The following is a 12,383-nucleotide window of genomic DNA, read 5'->3' as shown; positions in this document are numbered from 1 at the left end:
AGGGCTTTGCTGCCCTGGTTACAAATGCTTGAGTTGTGCAATCATTTCCCCTTCCCTTCTTAGTGCTGTGGGAAGTAAAGTAGATCCAGCACGTCGTAATAGTGGCTAGATTTCTTGAGCACTTACCGTGTACCAGCCACTGTGCTAATTAAGATACATGCATGATGGCATTCATTCCTCATGAAAACCTCATGAGGTCATTCTTATTCTGATAATCCCCATTTTAGAGGAAGAAATCAAGGTTTAGAGATGCTAAGTACGTTGTCTGAGGTCACACAACCGGAAAATAGAGTTGGTAAGAATAGAATAGAATAGAAGCCTCATGTGTCGGACAACCAGGTCTGCGCTCCTGGTTACACATTCTGCTGCTACAGGATATCCTTTAAGTTGTAATAGGCGTTTACATTTGAAGAGACACATAGTTGTTTCACTTATTTTTTGAAGGCTCTTTAAAAATACAAGCTTGAATGTGTGCCGCCAGCCCCCTACGGCTCTGTGAAGTTTTTCCATTTGAACAGCTGGGGGAGCTTGTAGGCAGCGAATCTTTTCATTCTCTGTGTTCTTAAAAATAGACCCAACAGCTCAGGAAGAAGCACCAGCCTTAGCTTTTCTGACTGGTCCCAGTGATGACTTACCAGGCTGCAGAGTTCTGGAAGCTTGGAGATACTGCCAGGCTTAACCGAAAGCGTGCATCGGAAAGAGGACAAGATGCAGAAGTAGTTCCACAGGCTGTGGCATCCCAGGAAGTGGAAGAGGAATGGGTCTTTTAAGTAATGTTTGGGCAAAGCGAGATGTCGTCAAATCCTTGAAGAGAGGCAGCATGAGGCAGCAGAAAGCGTGCGGAGTTTCGAGGTAGACCGGCTTGGGTTCGAATCTGGCCCCGTGGGGGAAGGGCTTTTAGTTTGTTTTCTCCACTCTTTATCCTCAGTACAGTGCCTGGTGGTTAGTATGCCCTCAGTATTTGCTGAATGAATGAATGAATGGGCAAATTAAATAACTTATTAAAGCCTCGATTTCCTCATCTAAGTGACGAGTGTTTCTCAGAAAACATCAGCCCTAGAGTTCAAAACAAACAAACAAACAAAAAATGTTATCATTATAAAACCAACTCTGTTTCTCTGGCTCCATCCCATCTCGCTAATTATTTCTGTAAGTCTTCAGGGTCTGTCCTACTCGACTCAGAAACACAGTACCATCTACCACGTACCACCTGCCACCTACCAGTTTTCTCTCCGTTACATCAGACACCTGTACAGCTATTGGCTGCAGTGGCCTTGATCTCAAGGCCGAGGTGACATGTAGCCACCACAAGGGATGCAGCCGTCCTTCAGCCCTGTCAGTGCCCAGCTGGGCTGCAGCTGTCCCGAGGCCACAGCCACCACGTATCAGTAAATGTCCCTAAGGAAACGGAGGCCACTCTCAAGTTGAGATAAGGAGAGACTATTGTGAAAGGGACCATTTCCAAAATGGGGAGGAGGGAAGGAGCGGACCACATGAGGCAAAGTAGTAACCCTGCGTTAGTGACAGGAGAGCTCTTACCACCGGGGGCTGGATAGACAGGAAGGGGAACAGGCAATGGGAGAATTCTGTAGGAGTATGTCCCTGTTTAAATGCTACCTCCTTTGAGAAGTTTTTCTTGACACCCCCAAGTGCAGGCTGACATTGGCCCTCCTTCTCCAGTGTGCTGACCGTCCTTTGCCTTATTCCTAACACCTATGACATTGGAATTGTTCTGTTTTCTCCCTGCTAGACTATGAGGAGGGAGTGGGCACATCCTCTCACCTCTGTGTTCCCCTCATCCAGCCCAAGACCCACACAAAGTAGACTTTCAAACAATATATCTTGAATGGTTGAGCAAATGGATGAACAAATGAATGCCTGTCCTAAGGTGCAGAGGAGAAAAGGCATATTCAGAGCCTTGCCATACCTTCTTCTCCAAAACAGAACTGTCATTCTCTTTAGATCGAGATTGATGCAGTGCGTTCATAGGAAGAAGTTTCTTAAAAAACAGATGTGTCTAAATCAGAAGTGAATATCGTCCCTCTCCCGCAGGCCCCACATATAACAAAGTGTTAAAATGTTTCTCCTCTGACTTCTTTGTTTACATATAAATATATGTACTTTTAAAAGCAGATTAGTTATACATGCTGTTCTGAGAATACAATGAAAATATTGTTCTATATCATTACACAGATTTGATTGTATTATTTTTAGTAGCTACACAGTTAGACCTTTCCAAGCGTAACAGTGAAGGCAGAAACAGGAAAGAGTGATGGCAGGCTCGAAGTCAGGAGGTTGGGCTCTCTGCTTCCCAGCTCTGTGGTCTTAGGCACATTAACTTCTCTAAGCCCCGGTCTTTACCATCTGCGCTACTGGATACCAATAGCCTTGTCTCAAGAGAGCGTGGGGAAGACTAAGTGGACAATGCTTGTGATGCGGCCAGCATGGTACTGATATACTGGAAGTGCTCACTAAATCCTGGCCATTGCAGTCATTATCTCATCCTTTGATTACCTAGACACTGTAAACAAGTAAAGGCAAATGACAAATTAGGAAAAATACTCACAAAATGTATAATAGGCAAAAATTAATGTTACTAAGGGAAAGAGACATGTTCTATTAAAAAAGGGAGCCAGGGAGATGAACAGAAGAAGAAATATCAACGTGCTTTAAGAATATGAAAATGGTCAACCTCTCTAATAAAAAGAATGAGGCAAAGTCAAAACAATAGGATTGCATAACAGAATGTTTCCTAAAAAATTGTCACCATTTTTTTTAAGTCAAGTTGACAGAAGGGTTGGGAAATGGGCTTATAAGAATATTTTTAATATTAGTATTAGACACAGTAAAACTTTTTAACTCATCAATTTTACTTCTAGGAATCTTGCTCAGGAAGGGTCATGGATGTACTCAAAGGTATATATGTGATAGGGGCCCTTCCCCCCCAAAAAAACACAGTAAATAAACATCTTAAAAAAGGAAATTAGAGGCCAGCCGCATGGCCAAGTGGTTAAGTTCGATTGCTCTGCTTCAGTGGCCCAGGATTCACAGGTTTGGATCCTGGACGTGGACCTAACACCACTCATCAAGCCATGCTGTGACACCATCCCACATAGAGGAACTAGAATGACGTACAGCTAGGATATACAACTATGTGCTGGGGCTTTGGGGAGAAAAAAAAAGAGGAAGATTGGCAACAGATGTTAGCTCAGGGCCAATCTTCCTCACAAAAAAAAAGAAGAAGAAGATGATTTGATATATTAAGAAAAATACTATGTAACCATTCAAAATGATACAGATTGAGAATACTTAATGGCATGCAAAGATTATGCATAATATATTAAGTGAACAAAAAAGATTTTAAAGTTTATGTGTTAGATGGTAACCATTTTTGAAAACATAAAAATAAATATCTGGATGCACATACCACAGTGTTAGAATCTACAGGTGCTAGAATCACAGGTATTCATTGTTTCCTTCTTATCTGTATTTCCTAAATTCTTCACAACAAACATTGATTTAGTAATAATAAATAAGATAAACTTCTTTTTAGCACAGCTATGTTAAAGGCTATGTTTCATTTTCAATTTATTTTAAATTCTAACTCTTTATTACGCAAGTAACGCAACTCACTGTAGAAAATTAGAATGTACAAAGAAACGAAAAGAACAACCCACCCACGAATCCATCACCCAGGGAGTCCTAATGTTTAATAAAAATAGGTTCATGATATAAATGCTGTTTTGTAACTTACTTTTATCATTAAATGTATCCATGGTTCGTTACATATATCCACATCATCATTTTCGATTGTCTAGGTTAAGAGGCCCACTGAAAGATTTCACCACAACTCCTTTAGCCAGTCCGCTCCTGAGAGCCTCTTAAATTGTTTTCAGACTTGCTCCTACCCAGCCTGGAACACATATGCTGAGCCAGCTTTGTGTACTACCCTGAAGATTTCCTTCGAATAAATCCCAGAACGGGAATTCCTGCTTCATTCTTGAGTCTTTCCAATTCCTCTTGGTTGGTTAAAAATAGAGCAAGGCAATTAAAATTTGAGTAAGGCAATTTTTTTTCAATGGCAGTAAACCAAAATTCGGTCCCCTCACTGACAGAATTTCCTTCAAACTTCTTCTGATGGAAATTGAAGTAAAGCGTCTGCTCGTCTAGCTCTAAAGATCTATGGTTCTGGGGCAACTTTGTTGCAACCATGAGCTTAATTTCTGCTCTGCCTCAGCCACTGGCTCCCAAGGCCGCAACTGGATCTTGACCTGTAATTGCTCTACTTCAAAATCTGAAACTCAAAGATCCCAGTCTCTGACCACATCTTGCTGTTATTCTCTGGGCATTTTTGTTTTATCTTCCCCTCCCCCCCGCCCCCGCCCCAAGGAAGATTAGCCCTGAGCTAACATCTGCTGCCAATCCTCCTCTTTTTGCTGAGGAAGACTGGCTCTGAGCTAACATCTGTTGCCAATCTTCCTCTACTTTACATGTGAGACGCCTACCACAGCATGGCTTGCCAAGTGGTGCCATGTCTGCACCTGGGATCCAAACTGGTGAACCCCGGGCTGCCAAAGCAGAATGTGTGCACTTAAGCGCTGTGCCACCGGGCCGGCCCCTATTCTCTGGGCACTTTTTACCCACCTAACTGTTCTTTGACCTCATAGATATTTCTGGGCCTTTCATCCTGCCATTCTCTACGTTATTCTCTGCCTTCAGCCACCTTCCTTCTTAATCTCTCCTGAGCCTCATGGCCCATCATCGGATTTCCCCTTCTTCAGGACCCTGCAGCCCTGGCACCTTCTATTTTCACATCGCCTGCCTAGAAAAGTGGAGAACATTACACAACGATGCTGACGGATGCCGCTTTGAAGTCATGACAAAGGCCTTTACATCACCCAGTATCCTAACATCCTCTTCCCTTTAATGATTATTCCAACCCTTCACTGCCTTAAATTTTCATCTTTTCATATTTAGCAGACTGCCTTGCTTCAGATTTTTGGGGGGAAATTGCAGCCACAGGAATGGTCTCTCAGCTTCCCACTTTCCCTACACACTCACTGTACACCCTCTCTCCTCATTTCCTCCAGGATCGGAAGATGGTGTGTCCCTCCTTAGTCCAAAGCCACGCCTGCGCCTTGGATATGTTGCCCACCTTCCTTCCCACCCAGGACCTGAAAGCTTCCATCACTTTCTCTCAAATATTGTCAACCTCTTCTTCTCAGCAGGCTTCTTGCCCTCAGCCCAGGATTATTTTTAAGTTCTCTGATTCCATTAATATTTCTACATTAACTCAATCTCTTGCCTCCATCTTCACTCAACTTTTGCGTATGTGGAGCCTGGTCTTCCTGTTCCCACGTCCAAAGTCACTGACTCTGGCTCCAGCTCCCACCATTCTTTTGAAACTGTTCTTACTACACTCACCATGGGTCAAGAAGGGACTCTTTTTTTAGATCTTATCTCTGGCATACTTAGCACTTTCAAGTATTCTCTTCTTTTTTCCCCCCAACTTGATATGATGAAAATTTTCAAACATACAGAAAGTTGAAAGAATAGTACAATGAGCATCTATATGACCATCACCAGGATTCACCAGTTGTTAACATTTTGTCTCATTTACTGCCCCCACCTCGTGTATGTGCATGTATGCGTTTAAAAGTAAGTTGCAGACATCATAACACCTCACTCCTAAATACTTCATCACGTGTCTCCTCAGAATAAGGGCATTCTCCTACATAAACACAATGCCATCTTCACACCTAAGAAAGTTGGCAATAATCCTGTAATGTCTTCTGATACCAAGTCCTTATTCAAATGTCTCCAATAGTCTCAAGAATGTCTGTTACGACTATTTCCTCCCTGAACCAGGATCTGAACAATATTCAGACACTGAAGTTGGTTTTTATGTTTCTTTCTTCTTTTGTAATCTCGTACCCTAACCTTTTTTTTTTTTCCATGACATTGAATGGTTTAGGAGTCCAGGTCGTTTGTCTTTAGGATGTGCTGCATTCTGAGTGTTTTCTTATAGCATAGTTTACATTGCTTCTTTCCTAAGTAAACTGGCGGTTAGGTCCAGAAGCTAGGTTGAATTTTCGGCACTGATACCCCATGGGTAAGATGTCCACTTCATGTTACATGTTGTCACTTGTTCCTCTGCTAGTGGTGCCAAGTCTGATCACTTTGTTAAAAGTGTGAACAACAGCTCTCTATTTTAAAAGTATGTTTTTCCTTTGCGATTATTAGGAGATCTATGGAGTAATATTTTGCATGATGGTAATATCTATTTTAGAATCCATTGACAATCACTGCCTGAATCAATTATTATATTGGAGATTTTAAACATTTTTTCTTAATTCTATCATTTCTTCTACATTTATTAGATGGTGTTTTTTAATAAAGAAATCTTCCCTTTTTTTCCCCCTCTGCCTTTTTTTGTTTGGTCTGGGGAACCACTATGAACTCATTGATTTTTACTGATGCAATGTATTGCAACCAGTTATATCATTATTCTTTTTGGCGTGCACGTTTTTCCTAATATGACATTGCAAAACTCTTTAAGCCAGCTTCTGTGTCTTTTTGATATAACCTTATTCATTTTGAGCACTTCTTCGGATTGTTGGAGAAAAGAGCTATCTTTTGCCTGCCCCAGCCCTGGAATTGGTTTCTCTAAGGAGCCCTGGTTCCTTTTAATGGGGAATAGCATGTAAAAACTAAGATCTCAATGTTGAGTGTGCTCATTGCTGCTGGGGTGTTTGGTTTTTTTTCCTAAATGATGGCTTCATATAATGTTTTCAATAGAAATTTAGGATTCCTCTGCCGTGGACACTTCTCTTTTCTCTTACACTGAAAACTTGGGTTCCTAATAACAGTTATATATTTACTTATTCTCTTTATCCTGCAATATACTTAAAATAGTTTCAAACTTGTAATGCCAATATTACTACTGATGATAAATCTACTGGGTGAAGCTTACAATTTCCTTGCACTGCTTTTTTGTTCTTCGGATATAAACCATAAAGATAAATAATCAAAGGACTGTGTTCACAGTGACTTGAAATTATTTTTTTTCTGGTTTTCTCTGGTTTTCTTATCAGCCTGATACAGAGTTAAGTTCATTTGTTTCAGTTTGTGTTCAATTTTAGGATTTGCCTTTTTATTTAATTTCACATTTTGGATATGGAGAACATTCACATGGTTCAAAAGTCACAACTATATAAAAAGGTATTCTCAGAGAGGTCTTCTTCCCAATCATGTCCTCTTCGCCCTGTCTACCCACACTCTCCCCCAAAAGTAACCATTTTCATTAGCATCTGGTTTATTCTCTCTGCATTTATTTTTACAAATATGACCATATAGATAGATACATATTCTTATCGCAGAGACATTTTCCTTATTCTGTTTTTATAACTAAATAGTCCTCTATTGGGTGGATGCACTTATAGTTGTTTCTCATGGGTTGTTTCTTAGCTTTTGTTATTACTTGTAATGCTGTATTGAATAACCACATGTATATATTTTTTATATTGTAGAAGTGTATCTTCAGGGTAGGTGGTATCTTCTAGAAGTAGGAGTCAAAGGGCAAATTCATAAGTAATTTTGTCAGATACTGACAAATTCTCCTCCAACAGGGTTGTGTCATTGTGCCTCTACTGCCACCAGTGAAGAGCAGATCCCTCCCAACTTCTTGATTCCCTTGATACCCATGATAACGCACCATTGTTAAATTTCTTATATCTTTGTGGTTACTCTTTCTCTTCACCTTTCCTCCCATCTCAGCCTCATTTCATCTCACTCTATACATTCTCCTTGAGTAATATTATTAACTGTCCATGTCAATTAACTCCTGTTCACTTCCTCGCCTGATAACCCTGGTAACTTCCACACCTGCATTGGCAGTCCAGAGAGCTCCCTGGAGCTCCAGACTCAGGTATTCCTCTGCCTGCTCAGCATTTCCATCCCTAGATGTCCCTTAGATAATGAAACCATGTCTGTTATCAGAACTTATTATCTTACCCTCTAAAACTGCTCCTTAGATGGCACCACCATCCAAGTAAACATCAAACTTGGAACCTGCTAGTTGTCCTGATTTCTGTCTTTTGCTTATCCATCAGCAGCTGATTTTACTTCCTGTGCGTTTCTGGAATGGGGCCCTCTACATCCCAACACCACTGCCCTCTCTCAGGACCTCCTCACCTCTCCCTGACAGCATTGCAATGGTCTTCTAGCTTGTCCTCTGCCTCCACCCCAGTCCTTCTGAAAATCATCTCAACACAGTAGCCACAATGAGATTTTTTTTATAGATTTCAAAGTTCTGCATTGCTTAAAGTGAAGGGTGTTGAAATAACTTGCTATAGTCATTGCTGAATAGCTAATCCATTAAAAGTAGTCTAGATTTCATGAATGTTCTGATGTGTTTGGGAGAAATTTTAGGTAGCAATTTAAAAGGAGAAGTGGCGGCCCAGGGTTCGCCAGTTCGGATCCCAGGTGCGGACATGGCACCACTTGGCACGCCATGCCATGGTAGGCATCCCACATATAAAGTAGAGGAAGATGGGCACGGATGTTAGCTCAGGGCTAGGCTTCCTCAGCAAAAAGAGGAGAACTGGCAGTAGTTAGCTCAGGGCTAATGTTCCTCGGAAAAAAATAAATAAATAAAAATAAATAAATAAATGAGAAGTGGTATTCACAGACTGCTTTCTGAAATAACCCTTCCCAGGGCCAGTGTTGTTACAGAAGAAATATAATGTATCCAGTTATTTGAGCCAACAACCAGCATCATGCTATTATGACTAGTTTTTTACACAGCAAATATTCTCGAACAGCGGAAAAAAGAAAGTCCTCTTTAAGTAGTGAATTTAATCAAAGTCAAGGCAAAAGGATTTTCTAGTTGTATATAAGATTGTGACTGGTGATTCAAACTACCAAAATATTATTGACCCTAACTTGGTTAACAGAGAAGGGTGGAATGGGCAAGACAGTGAGAGGAGATAGGTTAGCATCTTAAATTCTTATTTATACCACTTGGGTGTAATTTAAATGTAAGGAGAATTACAGTGATGTAAGCGTTCATTGTAGCACTCTAGCGGAATTAGTATTATTTGCCTGTACCATAAAACTCTAAAGGCTTATGTTCTCTGTTGTTTCAAGGAAAAAAAGAAGAATGGGAGATTTTAAAATGAAAAATCATATAACAATTCATGTATAAAATGGTTTAGGGACTCATGAGTTTAAGTTTCCTGTTTAAATTATTACTTTCATAGCAACAACCAAAGTTGACCAGAGTTATACGTTTACCAAAGGGAAGGGAAAAAAAAAACAAAAAGAAAAGAAAATTAATCTGTCACCATTGTGAAACAGAATAAATCAACACTTTTTCCAAAAAGCAAGAAGCTAGGAATCAATTATGATTCAAATGAATATTAAATGTTTTCCTTTTAATTAATTTTAATGATGTAAAATCAATATCTGATTGGAAAAGAATTTGCTATGGTACAACTATAGATCACGTCCAACTTTGTTATTTCCACCCTTTCCTGGGTGTTTCAAAAAGATTCCCACCACAGAAGTGATCTTATGACCCATCCGTATGCTAACCTACCGCCACCCCCTGCTCCCACCCCCTCACCTCTCACTCTCCAGCCAGCAGGAGGGGTGATTAGAATACACTTAGGACCTCTGAATTGTAAAGCAAGCAAACAAATGGCAAAATTCCCCCAAATGCAAAAATATACAAAAAAGTGAAAGAGATGAAATTCATCGGAATCCTGAGTCCCTCCTCTCCTGTTGGTATTGTACAGGAAAAATATCTCATAGGTTGATATTGGGAAAATGGTGCTACGTGGAGCCACCTACCAGCTGCCTGTTTACATTTGGTCTCTGCTGCCTGAACCACAGGCCCGCCACATGCTGCAGCGTGACCCCCTGATCATACAGAAGGACCATTGGAAAAGGCTTAGCCTTCCCTCTTTCTCTCCACAGAACGTAATCTATACTATCCAAACAAACTCTCTGGAGGTCTGTTTACATCATGTACAAAGAGCTGGGAGACTGACTAACAATTACTGGACATTAACAATCCTTTCAGCTAGTTCTAGCCTGAAGTGGGTGAATGTTGATATGTGGAAAAGAGGTAATTGAGAAAACATCCATATATACCATCTAGTACTCCAAAAGTTAGCTAAGAATAACCAGCTGTCCCAATCCAATGTTGTTTTCTTAAAAAAAATTCTTGCTTGAATTTGAAAGAAAAACAGCAGCCCATTTCAAAAATCTGCATTTGATTATTCTTTCAAAAAGCTAGTGTTTCTCATCACTTCCAAAGGTGAGGGGGAGGGAACTTTACTTTTAATTAGAATGTGGATCCTGCTGTAAGTGACATTGTGAGGTCCATTGATTGATGGTGTCATTTACACTTTCCCTGACTGTATACTAAGGCTTTGAGCCATCACTAAGGCTAATTAGAAGCTGAAAGTACATGGGATCTGCAAATTTAGTAAGAGATTAATAAAACTCAGTAGTTTCTGGACAGATAATGGATGTGAAGCAAAGAAAATAAATTTAATGCTAAAATGTTAGGTGTGTTGAAAAAGATGATTCTGACACTTAAAATGGTGAAGAAGACTTTATTTAGGTTTATTGTAGTAGGGGTGCTTGTAATAGAGGAGAGAGATAGGGCTCCACTCCAGATACAACAAGGATTAAGTAGGCATTTATAGCCAAGGAGCAGAGTGTGGGGGTCAGCCAGCAGTGATGTCCCCTACTAAGAGGGGACACCAAGGGTAGAGGAATCCTTGCTGAACTGACCTAACAGGATTCTTGCTAAACACAGGCCAAGGACTTAGACCCATCAAAGGTGGGTGACAAGAAACTTGATCAGATATCAAGGGTGATCACATATCAAGTGTGGGGGGACTCTTGCTAAACTCATTTAGCAGGATTCTTGCTAAGACTCGGCTGGACAGGCAGAAGACAGGACTGGGGTCAAAGTCAAGGCCTAGATGAGAAGAGGGCTCAGAGGATCCTGACTAAAGTTTGATCAGGGAGAGAATCTTTGTCAGGTGCCACATCGTAATTCACCCTAAGAAGTATCAAAAGATAAACAGGAAGTTGTACGCAGTCTTCTTCTCAAAGCCTGTTTTGCATGAGAACCAGAATTGGTTCACTAGAGAGGCACCAACCCACCAGTTCTCGTGAGAAGTCCTGCTGCCTTTGTCGCAACTGGTCCCTCCAACCCCACTTCCCTGGAGCGAAAGAGCAGGATTCTGTCTCCTGTGCAGTGTGGCAGTCTGGGGAATGGAGGCCAAGGGCAGGACTTGGCTATATGCCTGTGCCTTTATGCCTGAAGGTAAAAATACGATTTTAAGCATTTTAATTTTTATTAATTGACTAAACAAAAGTTCTTGACTATTTGTAAATCATTTAAATTTGATTGAATTTTTTTCTCTTTTTTTGACATTGAAAATACATATTATTCCTAGTTCTCTTCACTACTCCATGGTCATTCCAGAGTAGAATACTTTGTTGTCTTGAAATTTGTTCTTATCCTTCTTAACCACATTCAAAAACAGCTTCCATCTGGATTTGAAACACTCTGGTTTTATTCTCCTTGGCTAGGATATCCTGTGACACAAAGGAATGAGAACTGGAGTCATTGCAGATGCCAGGTATTGTGTTAAGCCCCTTACATATGTTATCTCATTGAATAACCAAAAATGATTCTATAATATAAGTATGTTTGTTCTTATTTTATAGATGAGTAACCTCAGAGAGGTTGATAGTTGCCCAAGGTCACACAGACAGAGAGTAAAGAATTTGAGATTCAAGCCCAGACATTCTGATTACTTGCCCTCACTCTAGACCATTACTAAAATCTGTGTTCTAGACTCAGCTCTGCCATTAACTTGGTTGGTGTCCTTAGACAAACTTTCATAAGCCTCAGTTTATAAATAAGGAAATTGACCTAAGTTTCTTCTGCTAGAACTTGTGATTGCCTTTATGATATTCTGATTTATAATAAGAAATATATATTTGGTCTTTGTCCCTGTTCCCAGCATGGGCTCCGAAAACTCTTGGAATTTCCTAAGAGATGAGAGCAATTAATGTCTTTTGTTATGTTAATGAGGAGACTTTTGGACCTCACCTGAGGATGGGGGCTGGGTGCCAGGAGAACCAACCATGTGATTAGAGGGTTGGAACTTTCAGTCCCCTCCACCAGACTCCCTACCCCAACCTTCAGGAAAGGAAGAGGAGCTGGAGGTTAAATCAGTTGCCAATTGCCCATCAACCATGCCTGTGTAATGAATCCTTCATAAAAACCCAAAAAGATGGGATTCCAAGAGCTTCCAGATTGGTGAAGGTGTGGAGGTGCTGGGAGAGCAGAGCAC

The 12,383-nt window shown here is 40.6% G+C and overlaps 1 protein-coding gene and 1 long non-coding RNA gene across 9 annotated transcripts in view; one reads left to right on the top strand and one right to left on the bottom strand.

Annotated features, from left to right (window-relative positions):
* CHST9 (carbohydrate sulfotransferase 9) overlaps positions 1-12,383 on the top strand; it is a 250,381-nt gene that overhangs the window by 193,232 nt on the left and 44,766 nt on the right. Inside the window, exon 4 of one of the 8 annotated variants that reach the window (XM_023647601.2) lies at positions 11,614-11,663. The exons of the other annotated variants lie outside the window; for them this stretch is intronic. Within the exon in view, the coding sequence (XP_023503369.1) occupies positions 11,657-11,663 (7 nt within the window). The 5' untranslated portion in view covers positions 11,614-11,656. The remainder of the gene's footprint in view (positions 1-11,613; positions 11,664-12,383) is intronic. 8 annotated transcript variants of the gene reach the window in all.
* LOC106780943 (uncharacterized) overlaps positions 1-12,383 on the bottom strand; it is a 70,635-nt gene that overhangs the window by 26,819 nt on the left and 31,433 nt on the right. Inside the window, exon 8 of the long non-coding RNA XR_011441456.1 lies at positions 636-1,056. This is a non-coding gene — a long non-coding RNA (uncharacterized lncRNA). The remainder of the gene's footprint in view (positions 1-635; positions 1,057-12,383) is intronic.

The sequence above is a fragment of the Equus caballus genome, chromosome 8 (genome assembly GCF_041296265.1).
Source record: "Equus caballus isolate H_3958 breed thoroughbred chromosome 8, TB-T2T, whole genome shotgun sequence".
Lineage (NCBI taxonomy): Eukaryota > Metazoa > Chordata > Mammalia > Perissodactyla > Equidae > Equus > Equus caballus.
Note: the sequence above shows the minus strand (reverse complement) of the source record. Positions and strands in the feature narration are given on the sequence as shown.